The sequence below is a fragment of the Plectrocnemia conspersa genome, unplaced genomic scaffold, assembly GCF_051122295.1.
Source record: "Plectrocnemia conspersa isolate PC_06_02 unplaced genomic scaffold, ASM5112229v1 ptg000007l, whole genome shotgun sequence".
NCBI lineage: Eukaryota > Metazoa > Arthropoda > Insecta > Trichoptera > Polycentropodidae > Plectrocnemia > Plectrocnemia conspersa.
In genome coordinates, this window is record NW_028277171.1 from 2,449,952 (window position 1) to 2,466,618 (window position 16,667).

The window sequence follows — 16,667 nt, forward strand, 5'->3', positions numbered from 1 at the left end:
GTTGATTATAGATTCCAGTATACATTATTAAACATATCAATCACTTAAACTATACATGTAGGCTGTGTGCTTTTACAAGCCATTAGTACAAGTGTAATATGTCATTTATAACGAGTAGTTCGTGTCTGCCGACCAGGAAAGTGATTCCGCTTTTTTGTATATCACATTTGTCGCTGAATATAATTTATGTTATTTTTGTTGTTTCCTGAAACAATAAACACACTTGTCGATCGCCAATCGCCATTACTATTTTTTCGATCGATTGACTTTCACTGCAACTAGATATCTAATAACTATAAAAAGAAACGCAGGTAATTTTCGGCATAGTTGATAAATAAAATTGGTAGTGGCGAGCATCTCGGTCAAGGTAGGAGTTTAGATTTGCGTGGTAGTTTTCAAACACAGAATGACATCAATAGACTTTCCCTTTTAATGAAAAAAAAAATACTTTAAAACTAAGAGAAATAAAAAACTAAATCACTTCATGAATATCTCGAGTTAGACACAACTGGTTATAGTTATTATAAATTATGTACATATGTATGATTTGATACCTCTGCTAGCTAGATCTTGTCGCTTGCAATTGCTGGAGCGATTTTTCAACCGTTTGACCTTAATTTTCATTAATTGTTGTCGACAATTTATGTGAACAGCCTTATGTTCAATTGGCAGTTATACAACCTGTGTTATGTAATTTAATTTATGTTAGATTTATAATGTTTAAAGAGAAGCAAATGGTAATAGTTTATAAAAATATAAGAAAAGCTATGCATCAAAAAATATAATAATATAAATTTTGGAAACGGTTGAAAAATTCTGTCACGAATTTTACTGCAATAAAAAAAATCTAATTATTTCAAACTATGCCAAGCGTTAAATACGTACTGGTTAAAACCTAAAATTAATGCATATAAAAAATTAAACGTTCCTAACCTATAAGTGTTAGAAGGAGACAGCTATACACGAATGAAATGTGTTGCTGGAGAAAGATGCTGGAAAACTAACTTATCGATTCTATAATAAGAGTTGCGCTATTGAAGAACGTCGTACAGCGATACCTACGAGGAGAATTTTATTCACATACGTATGTATTGCGGAAGGAAAACTATAGCATTGAAAGGTCACTAGGATCATCAAAAGAAGACAAAGAGGTTCTCCTCAGAGAAGGACGTATTAAATATAGAATACCACAGACCTACTATTTCAAATCTGCGTAGTGTCAACTTAATTGCAGAGTAATAAATTTGACTAATGGTGATATTGGTTTATAACCCTCGAGAAATAAGTAAAAAAATACAAAGCCACTAGTGACAGTGTGCCCATATAAAACTGGTGATTTTTTAACTATTATATTTTAAAACATCTTTCGTTTATTTTTTTTCTTGAACCTTGGGAAGCCAGTCATCTTTCAGTAGTTGCACATATTGATGGGTGCATTGCCTACCAACAACTAAAATAAATACTTTCATAAGTACAACTGGTCGACGCGACTTGAGGGAATCATGTTCTAGTTATGTATATATACGTACATTTTTTTTGTTTTATAAATTTAAAATTTGTTTTCGTCCATCGTGACGCATTGGGGTAACCTGTTAGATCACGATGGTTTTAATTTAATCTAAAAAATAAACAATAATATATCCCAGCATACCTTGTAGGAATTTTATGGGAAATAAAAATGGATAATATATATTTAACCTCGTGTAAAATGAAATAGAACACATACAAATCGTGGTAATGGCCATGATATTGACTTTATTAGAAAGATAATTTTATGTTAGCTCGAATAAAGTCCAATTTTTAGAGCAGCTGGGGTCGTATATCGGAAATAACGCGGCGAATGTTGGCTTCCAAGTCGTCCATCATCTCTAGTTTATCGGCGTAGACTAGTGACGTCACATATCCTCACAAAAAATAATTATTATATCTAAACACATGGTTGTCACGTTGATAATTATGCACATTTGAAGTGCATGGGTGGCATTTAAGACTTTAAAAATTGCATATGTCACCACTGTCGCCGCCCACGTGTCCTACGAAGCATGCAGATAATTGTTCAACCTCGGAAATGGGTGGCGCGTGCTTTCTGCAATCGCGAACATCATCATGCAGCACGTTTCGTTCTCATCCCAAAGCGCTAAACTCGATTTCTTAGCATACGCATAATTTGAATTCAAAATCTGACCCGTAAAAATCAGGAAAGTTTAGCAAAGACTTTCCAGCGGCCACGCGCCGCGGATTCCACTTTCGCCTCTCGCATCTCTGAAATATTTTTGGAGAATATATCGTATTATCTAGCAGTCTTGTTTGTTTAGCTCGATGCTCGTTTATTTGCCTTGTGTACTAGTACGTAAACCACAGACCCACACGTTAAATCAACCAGACGCGAGAATCTGCAAGCATAACTCTATTTATATATAGATTTGCTCTATTAGATCACTCCACGAAAGTCTTACTTCTGGATTTTGATTAGGGCAGAAAAATTTGTTTACTTATTGCTCAAGTTACATCATGCAACTAATCCGATTAAGTGTTAGTACGAGAGTCAGATTTGAAAACTAATGTGTGATGGCTTATTACATTATGATCTAGGTTGTGTCCTGCCTTCTTATTCCTTCCTTCGATACTATACAGCCAATTTTCCTTTACTCTAGGGACGTCATTTCAACTTTTTCCAGGAGGGAGAAGTGCAAAAATTAATTGTTGTACTACTTTTTATTTAGTCGTTGATTTTTCAATGAATACGATCATAGTAGAATTATAATTTATTGTAATCGAAGCATTTTTAAGGTCAACTCGTTAGCTATTTATTTTCACACCACAGAACTTTACATACATGCATATGCACCTTCACGCTCTTGTATCCAAAAAGTGATGTCATATCTTCTAAACTAGTTTGGCCCGCATGATGCCTCAAACATGGTTTTCGACGGTTAAAAATTCGCAACAAGAATATTCAAACATTAGTATAACTAGTGCTGCTAATAGACAGCCGCGGGTTTAATAGTTGATTTCAAAACATAAGACGAAATAGTACTTATCTTATTTCACTATCTATTATATATAGCGAATAATCTCAATGAACCCATGACGTGTATCGGTAGTTCATTACAGTTTGAATCAATCAAGTGATGTAACGCATTCTCTTTAGATGTGGTGAAAATTATTCGCACACTTCGAAACATTCGCTCTGGGCGTAATTTAGTTTTTTGTTATAATGCATTAATTTTAGTTTTTTGCGAGCCGGAATGTTCAGCCGGTTCTATACGTTCATTTTTTTTAAAGTTCATTTGACATTTTCTAGAACAACTTTAAATTATTTGGCTACACAAACATGATGTTAGTATTAATAAGTTGCTTGGCCGTGCTGTGAGAATTTTACGGATGTTTTGTTAGACGCCTGCTATTTTAATCTAACCGATTAATTGCACATCTTTTGGTTGAGCAGCGAAGATTTTAACAATATTTCTGTTATACATAGCTATTTCACTTAAGCTTTCGAGTACACTCAGCCACGCATGGAGACATTTTACTATTTAATTTAAGAAACTGCTTATTTAACGAAGCAGAAAAAATATTCCCAAAACCTGCTATTTTACTTAAAAAAAAATATAGAGATGAATTTAAATATGTAGCGATTTTTTTCTAGCATGCCGATCATTCAGACAACTTGCCCATACTGAACCTATTGATGATTAATGAAACGTATGATTAAAAAAAATAAGCATTTTATGAAATAACCCAAGCATTTCCAATTTAAAGAAAATAAAGAAATATTAAAGGCCTTTTCAAAATCAGCTTAGATGACATCTACTTGTTTGCCTATGTCGAGATTTTCCGTCACGAAATTGGAAAAACAGTAGATTCATTGCTACTGATCTCTTTACACGAAAACCATGTTTCGATATGGTTTGAATCATATTTATAAAAATACTTCGGCTGGTGCTAATAAATTCGACATTTGTTTCCTTTTTTATGTATATGAGTCACTTTTAATTTTTCATACATTAATTAATAATTTATTAAAGATTAACATTTTTAATTTACAGATACACACCGACAAGATTATGGGGCTTCAGTGGACACGTCCAGACCATTTTGCACAGCGTCATCGGCAGGGTCAAGTGTCCATGGCCGATCGGTGGAAGGGTTTATCTGAAACTGTCAGACAAATCCACTCTCACCTATGATTTGTACGAGCCTGTCGGGGGACCCCATGAAGGTATTTAACTTTATTGATATAGCTAGATTAAAAAAATTTGCTCTGATTTGTGCATGGTGTAACTAATGTATTTTTTTTCAGATGATATAACAATTGCCATCTGCCCCGGCATTGGAAACACTTCTGAGAGTGTGTACATAAGAACATTTGTTCATTATTCGCAATACCACGGATACAGATGTGCTGTACTCAATCATATTGGTGCTTTGAATAGTGTTCAAGTTACAGGAAATAGGATTTTCACTTATGGTAAGGATCCATTACAAGTCTAAGATTCCAATGCTCCTTATATATCTTATCAAAATTATCATTTTCCCCATTTTCATATATTTCATCTTAGTACAAAATTGTCTTATTATGTTGATACAATACTATTTTTTGTTACTAATTACATTGTATCCTTCAACACTTGACCATTGAAAATATTTTTTATTGAACATTTGTATCTGCTAGCACATATTATTGTAGAAGCAAGCTCAATGTCTGTTTTATTGTGATATATTATTGAAGCGAATGAAGCACATCTAAATCGAATTTTGACCAATAGGAGAGCGCAAAAAATAATTATCTCTTCTCAAAAGTCAAAAATCCACGTCAAAAGCAATAAAATCGTGCCGTCGCAGTGTGAACGCTCGTTACCGAGTGTTCCCACTGTGATGGCGACGACACGATTTTATTGATTTGGACGTGAATTTTTGACTTCTTCGCTCACTCATATTGACCAAAATTCGATTTGAATATACTTTAACTAATACTCTCATAATAAAAGTCTGTAGTAATATCTGTAAGGATAGCTATATTTATATATTTAAAAAAGTATTTACGGTATACATTCGAAACTATTTTAATATATCTAAGAATTTATGGATTTGAATCAGGGATGTCATTATCATAGCTTTTTCAAGGGAGGGGGGCAAAAGTCGTTTTTTTAATATTTCAATTTCATTAAGATGCATAGTATGTATTTTATGAAATGACATGCATTTTTCTGACAAAATTCAAGAAGGGTTAGGGGCAAATGCTACCTGGCTACCAACTTTCAGGGTTAATTTTTGCAGTGGCAATCCATTTGCATTTAGTGAATTTAATTATTAGACTATCCATTATTTTTCAAATTGAGTATTATGAACATGCCGCAATTGAGTAATTTATTTTATCGATCGATTTGCGCAAATTGTTATTTGTAGATTCTTAGATATTTAAATTGCGTAATATAATATTAAAGTATCTTAATTTTTTTCTTATAAATTTTTCACTCGAATGTTCCATTCGCAATTTTTAGTGAGACAGATACACAATAGTTTAGATTTCGGAAATTTGCTTCTATTTGTGAAACATTGGTTTGATTCTTGGCTAAATGTTTACATAACGTAATAACAGCTACCTATTTTATCGACATTTTAATATTACATATCGATATTATAGTAATATTATAATGTCGATAAAGTAGTAGCTGTTATTATGCCATGTAAACATTTAGCGAAGAATCGAACTAGTGTTTCACAAATTGAAGCAGATTTATTAAATCTAAATTATTCAAAGTATCTGTCCCATTAAAAAATCAAATAAATGTGTTTCTTATGTCTTTTTGTTTATTAATAACACTGTTAATATATTTGGATAAATTACGATACTAGTTCTGTTCTTGTAAATATGAATGTTATTTTTCTTCAGGTCATACCGACGATTTTGGTTCAATGCTCAACAACTTGATGGAAAAATATCCAACTACCAGACTAGTCTTAGTAGGATTCAGTCTCGGCGGTAATCTGATTACCAAATACTTGGGTGAGAAAACCAGGAATCATCCTCCAAATATCATCGGTGGTATATCCATATGTCAGGGATATAATGCAATAGAGTGAGTATTGATTTTTTCTCAATTTCATTTTAATCTTTCATTGTCCAATGTTAAATTAAAATTACACTAATGTAAAAAAAAATGTTTAATTTTATTTTTGTATACTAATTTCAACAATTAATAACGGATTTCTCTATAACTTTGCATATAACAGCCACCTTTGAATTAGACACACGAATGCGATGCTATTGAAAGTTAGTAAATATAAAATGGAATAATGGATGTTTATATTGTAAAATTCATTTTCATTAATTTCTATGTGTCACATTTATGCATTATATAATATCACAGAACGAGTTGTTTAAATTTTTAATTCACTTTTAGCGCTATCAAGTATCTGTTGAACTGGCAAAACTTCAGAAGAGTCTATCTGTATGCGATGACGGACAATTATAGGAATATAATAACGCGTCACAAGCACATGCTGCTGTCGGAAGAGCTACGAAAGAATCACCAATTGAGCGAACAGAGCATCGTGTCAGCGGCCACGTTGCCAGACCTCGATGAAGCTTATACGAGGTATGCTCCATTTAACTAGAGCGTTCGATTGTCAGCACTGTCGTTCTTATTTAAAAAATAATATTACATCCCAATGATCTTGATGGCATATATTAAATAGAAGAGAAAATCCCATGCCTTATTTACTTTTTGTTTTAAATTTTTAAATAAAATATTTTGAGTGGACCAAAAATATGTAAAAATTGTGGCATATGTTCAACAAAAAAGCGATGCTCAAGAGTTCACATAGTTTTGAATCGGTTGCAAGTCAAAGATGGTTCTTTGAAGAGATTTGTGTATGTCGTATTGTTAACAGTCCCTCATTTTAAAAGAGTAGTGTATTTTTTTTGTAACAATTTTTCCTAGGAAGCAATCACCTTCTGCTATATCGTTCTTTTAATTGTGAAGTCAGTTAGTGAGGTATTCTTGCATACACAGCATCATAGACGATTATGTTTACATTCAGGGATTTTCCTTTACAATGTCTAAAAATATTACGACTTTATTTTTTCCCTTGAATAGAGATCAAAGTATTTTTCAGTTTGACCATAAATTATATAAAAAAATACTTTGACCCTAATAGCTGTTATAAGCAGAAGATGACTGAAGTTTAAGATGCTATTAAATTTCTTTATAAATATTTTTTTTAATATAAATAAAATACATTTTATATGTAAATTATCAAATTTACAGTTATTATATATTTTTATTTTAACTTTGAGTTGAGTGAAATTTTTGCAAAACTGCCCAGGGCGGTATTTTATTTTTAATCCCCTCCTCCACACTTTTTCTCTATTTAAATAATAAATATTTTAATATTGATAATTCAAATGTTTATGAAAAAAATATTTAAAAAAATCAAAAAATGAATTACTAGTTAATACATATTTTTACTCGTTGAAATTATGGTGTTTTATATTTTATATAAACTTTCATAATGCTAATAATATTACACAAACTATAAAAACATATGTTTTCTCTGATGTACCACTGCAGTATCTATAGCGCATGTACCCTTTTTTATTTTGAAATTTATCTTATTATCTTGACTCGCCTTGTAATTGCCGAAATTCCACAAATTACTCATATTTTCAAGTTAATATTATGCAGCTGTGTACTTTTTTAATGGCTGGTATTAAGTTTTCTACTTATTGTATTTAAAATAAAGCTCTATTATTTTTGAAATTGAAATAAATAGCGTTAATAGCCATTCAAACTGTATTTTTATACATTATCAAGCGAGTAACTCATACTCCGTTTCTAATCAGGGTTCGTCAACTTTTTTTATGCTATATGTATATATTTTGCATTCTCGTAATATCCGATATTTTATATCCTATTTTTTTTTATATTTTATATCCTCACGATATTTGGTATACAAAATTTTATACGAAATATTTAGTATCAAAATATTTTTTAAATGTACTTAAAGTGTCCTGGCTCAAAAATAAGTACCAGGGCGATGCCAATTTAATGGACTGTATTTGGAATTATTTTTGTTTAACTTTGATTCATAATATAACAATTATTTATTTGTAGGAAAATCTTTAACTTCATGTCAGTGAATGACCTTTATTATTGGAGTTCGAGTATCAACTATTTGGAGAATATCAATACGCCAATGGTTTTCATCAATGCGAAAGATGATCCATTGGTACCTGATCCGCTGCTTGTTCCGATCAGAGAAATTGCAGGTAATTATATTTTTAAGCTATGTTTACCTATGTATAATTTATTTTTTCTGTCACTGACAATTTAAGTGATTTACTTTCATGCAATCTCAAAATTTCTCTATTTTTATTTTAGCTTCCAATGACAAGATGGCTTATATCGAATTAGCCCACGGCGGTCATTTAGGCTTTTACGAGGGTGGAGTCATATATCCCAATCCCGTCACATGGCTAGACAAGGCCATTGTCGCAATAACCGGAGGACTAGTGCTCTCTCATCAAAAGTTCAACATTCCACGCTCGGACGAGTGCAATCTCAAATCGATGCTGCTGGACGACGACTACCGCGAAGAAGACAAGCGGGGCTACACCAAGTGCAACTCAAAGACGTTGTCCATTTGAGGGTTAGCCCGTCAGTTGTATTTGAACGTGCTAAAGTGAGAGACATTTCTAACAAGTGCTGGACGTTTTTTGGAAATGTATATAGATACACACATATATATTTTCTGAAAATATATTGTCTCGAGCTGTAAGTTATTGATTATATTACAGGAATGTACATAGTGCGTTAGTGATGATTCAGTTTTAAAAACAGTATTATTTATTATTATATGTATATATCGAGGCAATCTCGAAACAGTTTTTTGTGTAAAATGTTGATTATTTATTATGATCATTCCTTTACGTTTTTTTTGTGTACGATAGAAATTTTTATTTGTTGAAGCGTGTGGTCAATTTTTTTTACGTGTGCGCAAAAACGAAGCTGTAAGCCGTTTGTTATTGCGAATAATTGCCAAAGCTTTGAGTGTCTTTGTAGGTGAAACCGCTTTGGTGTTGATAGTAAAAATATATGTAGGATTATATGACGCCTTGTAATTTGTATGATTGACACAGCCAAGAATGTCTCGTTATGAATGATGAAAGACTTAGGCCCCACTTCTCGGTCCAGTGTCATCCCGGCTGTACTTGTTTCCTGAAACATTTTTAGAAATGCTAACACGTTACTTTCACAATAGTCTTATGGACGATTTCTGGAGCGATTTTCAACATTTTTGATTTTCTACAACTGCAAGGGAACTCACACACATTCTTCGGTACCTAACTGTTTCCACTGCTGTTGGAAACAGTTATCTAACCAAAGTCCGTAAAAATATTATTCCAATGTAATACTTTCCAAATTAAGTTTAATATTTTAATATTTAGTATCGTCTTATGCTTTGGATCATATATAAAAATATAATGCCCGATCTTAATCAAATTTTAAATAGTTACTCTTTAGTTACTCATGATATAACCATCCCACGTCCCACTGCCGATATGAATTTGTACTCTATCGAATTACATCTGTTCTACTGTTTTAGTTGCACTCTAGAATCTTGAGAAAAATGTCGGTACAAACTTAACATATATTAAGCGTGTTTAAAAATCGAAATTATTAATGACCCAATGTTTATTGGTTTGCAAAATAATTATTACAAAGTTTAAAAAAAAAACTCTTTTACATTAAAAGAGGTTATATTTGTCTACTCTTTCTGAAGAACCGCCTTCTGTTCTATGTATATAAATATAACAATAAGGGTTTTTACGAACTACGAACGAAGACTCATTGTTGAGCAGAAGAATTAAATTAAAATATTCGTGAATAATCACATAATAGTTCACGTCTGCAGAAATCGTTTATTCAAAAGTACTCTAAGATTATGTGAAAGTATTAGTTCAGCTTTTTATACAAAAATTAAACATTGAAGATATACCGAGCTGTTGGATGATTTATTATAATGATGCCTTGTAATTTCTATATAAGGTGAAGTATGATTGACACGGTCGAGGATCCAGTTTTAATCTAATATGAATGTGCCGAGTGAAAGATTCAAAACCTACATATAATATATTAATATAAAATTATTAGTGGAACGGCTCATTTTGAGCGGAACTGCAGCACTCCCGAGTAGATTAAAACTTAAGGGGTGCTGCATTTCTGCATTGTTTATATTTATAAATGATCAACCGAGCCTGATTATTAGTAAAAAAAAATAGGTCTGATATAATAAACTTGTATGAAAAAAATCTACCGATGTACATAGATCATTGTTGATTCATTCTTATGAAAATTGTAATCTTATTGAATTATTAGTAAATAAATGTATGATATATTAAAAACAAAATACAATTTAGCTAATCGCATTTAATTACGAAAACGACAGTTTTATATCCGATTTCTCTGAAATATACATATCCATATTTCAAGTCATATTATAATATAATTTTTAAACGTAATTTACATTTTAAATATCACACAAATATGTTTAAATACGGTAGAATCGTTGTTCAGTGTTCCTATATTATCAAAGTCAGGTATATTGTTACATATTTTATAGCCACGCCATTACAATGTGAACATATGTTTTTTTTTGACATCCTTTGAAATTACTTACGATGCGTATCAAAACGATTCATCAATGTATGCGTACTTATTGTATAGTTGTTCGAGTGTAATGCGTGAATTTTTTACAGTTCGATTTATAAAATCGAACAGAATTCAAAGCGGAAATTCCACTCTGCGTTTATGTTTAAAATATATATATTAATTTTAGTTGTTTAATAAATTATCAGATTGTAATATATTAATTGTACGGGAAAGACTATGGTGTTTCAGTATTAATAGCTCAATTTTTCTCATGAATAAAGCATGATTTAAAAATATTAATATTATACGAGTATTAACGTGTTTATTTTAGATCAGACGGAGTGCTAAATTCAATCCCGTGCTTTAATATAGCAACATAAAGATGTGTATAAAAATATTCAGTCAAATTTCACAATTTTTTTTTAATATTTATATTTTTATATTAATTAGTATTAACATTTAGCCATATTTAGGGTATATTTTAACGTGTGTTGGCAACATCTTTGTTTGAAAAACAATTAAAACCAAAGACATGAATGCATCAGTTTACTTATACGCTATAACAGATATTCCAAGTGAAACATTCGCACATTTTTATTACTTGTTTTATGTAGGATGTGTGTGATTTTTATCAATAATGTGTTCAAAATGAATAGAAAATTATTTATTATATATTATAATAAAAATTATGCAGTTCATAGGGTATAATGATACAATAATATTCGAAATTATGATGAATTTTTTAACTGCTTTAAATGACTTTGTTTTCAGTGTGTTTGCGTATTTATCTGATGTTGTGGTTTAGGTGATGTATTCATGGTATCTTCGGAAGTCAAATTAAACACAAGTGATTTATATGTATTATACAAATTTGTGTGCGAATCCAACTAAACACTTTTTGATAACACATATTTGTATATAATATTATATAAAGATGATATGTCGATATTTTTATGATGAGCTTATATACTCGGAAGTTTATTTTGCACAATTAAGTTACCATAACAATGACGACGACGACGACGACGGGACTTTTATAATTTGTTTATCCCGTCGTGGAGATGTACGAAAACGTATACTTACTTTATTTATAAAGTTGATAATTTTATATCGAAAAGCTGAATATATATTTTTGTATAATCATTGATGATTGCTGGCGTCGTCGAAAACGAGTGTTTTTTTAATTTAATTTCATGCGATGTGACATTTTTATACACTGAAATACTTTTATGTTGATGTGATGGAAAAATATGAAAAACAATAAATTGAAGTAGAGAGAATGATTTTTTTTTCACTTTTTTCATATTTTTGAACATAAAACGATTTCGTTTAAAATCATAATATTAGAGATTTACACTGTGTAATTGTCAACTTTTTTAAATCGAAACTTGAATCCAAAATAAAAATAATATTATAAAATTAACCTTTATTTTACTGTAAAAGTAAGTTACAAAAATACTTTAAATACTACAATAAAATTATGATCGAGTTATTCACATGTGATTTGAACCATCTTGGTAAAATCTACAGTCGGAGATGTTACATATCATTATAAATAATACATAATACATACATATTTGAACTTTCATGCTTTGTCCGTCTTCTTCGTCTATATAAATTAAACATGATAATAATTTAATGTCGCACTTATTTTTTTGGAATGAATTAGTCGAAACAGAGTCGTGTCTGTAAATAAATAACTTATGGAATTTTGCCACGTGCCAATTCCTCTTCTGGTTTTGCCTATTTTACAAACGGATTCCTTGATTTCTTGAACGGACAAAGTTGAGGAGTTCGTCGCTGTCTTCGCATACGAAGGGCTTCACGTGGTGGCAGGCGACATCGTGCCATTTGACTCCGTCGTTGTAGAAGTTGTTTAGGATCGACAAGCAAGATTCATCGTTTCCCTGAAAAACGTGAAAGATACATTAAGATATATGGAGATAATAAGAAACTTTATAAAACATTTCATTCTTTTGAAATAACGTCAAGCTTAAAATAAATCAATGGAGTCTATTCCATTCATACGTTCCAACGCAAAAACATTACTTTTTAAAAATAGTAAATAAATTTAATAAATAAAATTAAATAGCAATAAAATATATTGGCAGTTCTTTCATCAGCAAAGAAGCACTTTCTGATCTATGCATTATAGTGCGAATTAAGACTCAAAAGAAATATAAGATCATATCAGTAAAAATAAAAAGAAGATATTTTACTTGAGCAGCTTCACGGTTGTCGGGCTGTTGTTGTCCGTATCCGCCTGTGGCACTCCAGTCTCCGGTGTTTCTTTGGGTGGTAGATCCAATTTTAGCTCCAGATCCTGACCAGAACCATCCGTTCACATTTGGTGGCTGCAAGTCTGGCCTGTCGCATCCGGCGAAGTTACATTTGCGTCCGGAAGTCCAGATGTAACGTACGTTTCCTCGCGTTATGCGTTGCTTAATGAATTCATTTTCCTGAAGTTGACAAGAGAAAACCATAAGTATTTGATATTAATTACTGAGATATTGTTTATATATGTTCGACTCACTTGCGGTGTTTCAAGCGAAACGGTGTCCATGCAATGTCTTCTGCAAATGTTACGTGCGTCCAACCAGTCTACTTCCAAGCTTCTGGTAGGGTTGTGTTCCCAACTGAAGAAATATGAATGGGCAACTCCTCGGGCGTCACGATATGTTGCATGTCTCACTCCTGAAAAAATAAAATGTGATTTAAGTATATGTGAAAGTAGTAATAAAATTTATTGAAACATAGATAAACCATTAAACGTCGCTAGAGAAAGCAATGCAACTCACAGTTACATAATCACAAGCATAAACACATAACACTTTTATAACTAAGCTTAAACATTATGCACTACTGTACTTAGATCACTCTTCAGACACTCAATATATGTATATAAACTAATATTTGCCATTTTCTTTAAAACTATTATTTGTGTATTATACATTAAAATAATACAAATTAAAACATTTTTTTTTCGTTCCTTACATATGGACAATACTATTTATTTATGCATTTATAATTTAATTTGTAGGAAGCCGAATTATATTTATATATTTTCACTTAGATTTTATTATGGCCAAAACATGGCGGCACTCTGGTAACACTAGCGGGCTCGCACGCCAGTGCGGGCCAGCGCCTCGTATATTTATAAATAACATGTAACTGTACATCGTCAATAAAAATACTAGTATTAATATATTTTTTAATTTGAAATACGTAAAAACGCACGTGAGATTATTCTAGAGCTTACAGTAAAGTTAACCTAGCTTAGAACCATTATTAAATTATTTTATATTAAAATATTACATAGTTTATTTTTGGTTCCAAACTAAATTCACGTGTTACACAAAAATCCAGGGACGACAGTAAGTTGTCGTTTTTTTAATATTTTGATTTCATTAACCCTTTCATTGCGTCAGTATAATTACTAAATAACGTTCGTGCGCGGCACATTTTTAATGAATTAAAAACCACGTTTCTATACATAATCTTATCTTTTACATCAATAACTAAAGCTCAAGTATCTTTTCTAATCGTAACATTTTAAATATTCGTTGAACATTTAGTGTAAATCGTAAAAAAATCTTCTGCTATACAAAAAAGGACTTTAAAGATTCATAGTATTTCATTAAATCACGTGCATTTTTTGGCCAAATTCAAGTAAATGCTCCCACCAGCCCCCCCTTCAATATAGAATCCACGTCAAAAGTTAAAGCTAAACCGAGCGTTCCCACTGTGACGGCGCCGACACTATTTTATTGCTTTTGCCCTGAATTTTTGACTTCTGAGAAGTGATAATTGTTTTTGCGCCCTCCTATTGACCAAAATTCAGTTTGAATAAGCTTTTACCAATATTCTCATATCAAAAGTCGATAGCTATCATATTTTTAAAACATAGTGTAATATCAAACTGCAGAAAAATTATGGAACAATATGCGAGATGCGACGTCTGTCTGTATTTATTCTTATTTTATAGCTTATTTTTCACTGAGATATGAATTGGTTTATTTTGTATTTTGACCCCCCCCCTTCTCCTCCAAATGACGATTCTGGCTATAATAAATTAATGAATTTAAGTATATTAGTCTTAAGAACAATTTTAATTGGCAAACTGTTGAATATGTACTCTAAAATTGAAAATGCCTGTCATTGGAACGCCAACGGTTTATCGCAACACACACAAGAAATATTTTTTCGCAATTAACACATAGCAAACAATTAAAAACAATATTCAAAATTACGAAAATCTTTTTAAATAATAATAGCTTTAGGTGACTAACAGCTTTTTTAATTTAGGATTCATAGTATTTCAATAAATGACATGCATTTTTCTGGGAAAATTGTAGTGGGTAAAAATGCCCATACCTGCCCCCTTCTCAAATGACGATACTGCAAAAATCTTGATGTATATATATTAATATTTATAAAGTAAATTAGAGTAGAGACACCCAAATATTTTTTTTATAAAAGGTGTTGAATTGCAGTTTTGAATTATATATCCGGAAGGATGAAAAAATATTATTTTTGAAATCATATCTTCAGATATGTAAGTTTATAAAGCGATGATCTCAGAGTCCTTAGATATTTTTTTCTGAAATTTACTAGGGTTTGTGTTTATGGTTTATGGATTTTGTAGAGATCTGAGAAAAGCTTTCGGAGGACAGACAAAAAACAGTTGCTTAACGCGTGATAATCACATGATCTTAACCCTTTAAACGACAGCGACTAATTCGTGAGTCACCTGTTATTTCTCTTCACGTGTCAGTATATATTTCTAAAAATAAATATAAAATACTTGATTTACTGATAAACGATGCTGGTACAATTATTTTTACAAATTAAAAAATAATAATTTGTAAATTAATAATTAATATGTTTTAGAAAATTAATCTGTTTTAAAAAAAAATCAATAATTGATTCACGGGTGAGAGGTTGAATGTTTTGAAATTTTTGTTAAATGGTGAGAGGTTAAATGCCCTTTGACTGGTCGATTGCCTTGAGGGAGAAACTTGTAGGTGTAAGTACATACAGAAGTATTGGCTAATTCTTGAGGTATGGCTATCAAGATTATCATCTTATCATTTCTTTAAATATTTTAAATCTATAATAAAAGTATATATGATTTCTATCGAATATCTTACACGAAAAATTATTTTGATGAATAAATAATTAATTGAGATAGATCGTGCATTGTGACATATATTGATTGTAAGCTGTAATAATAGCTCATAATTATTAAAGCAAAATGATTTCAGTCTGGTGTCCCACTACTTACTTAGTAGTTATTGATTGTGTTTATCCGGTAGTAGCATTAGGTAATGCCTGTTATGATTCAATGGAAGAATAGCAATAAATACGTTTTATTGTATGAAAATAAATGCTAAAATAATTTGTTGAAAAGTTGAACACCATTTTAAAATATTTATTATTAATTCACCATTTACATCATAGGATACATACGAATCTGTGTGTTTATAGACGTTAAATATAAGTGATAATGAATCTTTACTGTAATTTTAGAATATTACTTAATTTATTGTTGGCAAAATAAAATAAATAAAAAATGTTTCTCATTTAGTTCGCTAAATTCAGAATCGTGTCTTAGTAATGTGTATAAGGCATATTAGAAGACGGATGATGCATTTTGCAATAAAGTATTTACGAAGTGATGCAACCATATTTCAACATGTTGCAAAGACAAGTTTTACTGTGTGCATCGTTTACTACAGGTAATAATAATAAAGCGTAACATATTTTAAGCGGATTACATCAACCGAGGTGCGTTTGCCTAGCGTGGGAAATTCGCACAGACGCGTGACAAAGTTACAAAATACGTCAACAATAACAACAGAGTGAACGACATGTTAATCGCAAACAAAAAAATAAAACGAGAACAAGTTGGCCACAAAGAGTGATACAATTGCTGTATGAGAGTTTCAGTTTTTTTCGATCTGGAAACGTAGTCTAAAATTGGAAAGTTTTTGTTTCCTTTTGAGGCTT

The 16,667-nt window shown here is 31.1% G+C and overlaps 2 protein-coding genes across 2 annotated transcripts in view; one reads left to right on the forward strand and one right to left on the reverse strand.

The window, feature by feature from the left end:
• The window catches only part of Hydr2 (abhydrolase domain-containing protein 2), a 42,631-nt gene extending 32,206 nt beyond the window's left edge, over positions 1–10,425 (forward strand). Inside the window, exons 2-7 of the mRNA XM_088188554.1 lie at positions 4,050–4,222; positions 4,304–4,471; positions 5,897–6,083; positions 6,408–6,602; positions 8,121–8,275; positions 8,388–10,425. Coding sequence (XP_088044680.1) covers positions 4,050–4,222; positions 4,304–4,471; positions 5,897–6,083; positions 6,408–6,602; positions 8,121–8,275; positions 8,388–8,653 — 1,144 coding nt within the window. The 3' untranslated portion in view covers positions 8,654–10,425. The remainder of the gene's footprint in view (positions 1–4,049; positions 4,223–4,303; positions 4,472–5,896; positions 6,084–6,407; positions 6,603–8,120; positions 8,276–8,387) is intronic.
• Positions 10,426–12,065: 1,640 nt separating this feature from the next.
• LOC148233649 (uncharacterized) overlaps positions 12,066–16,667 on the reverse strand; it is a 38,332-nt gene continuing 33,730 nt past the window's right edge. Inside the window, exons 3-5 of the mRNA XM_088188555.1 lie at positions 13,192–13,352; positions 12,878–13,117; positions 12,066–12,565 (exon numbers count right to left, since the gene is read on the reverse strand). Of these exons, the coding sequence (XP_088044681.1) occupies positions 12,407–12,565; positions 12,878–13,117; positions 13,192–13,352 (560 nt within the window). The 3' untranslated portion in view covers positions 12,066–12,406. The remainder of the gene's footprint in view (positions 12,566–12,877; positions 13,118–13,191; positions 13,353–16,667) is intronic.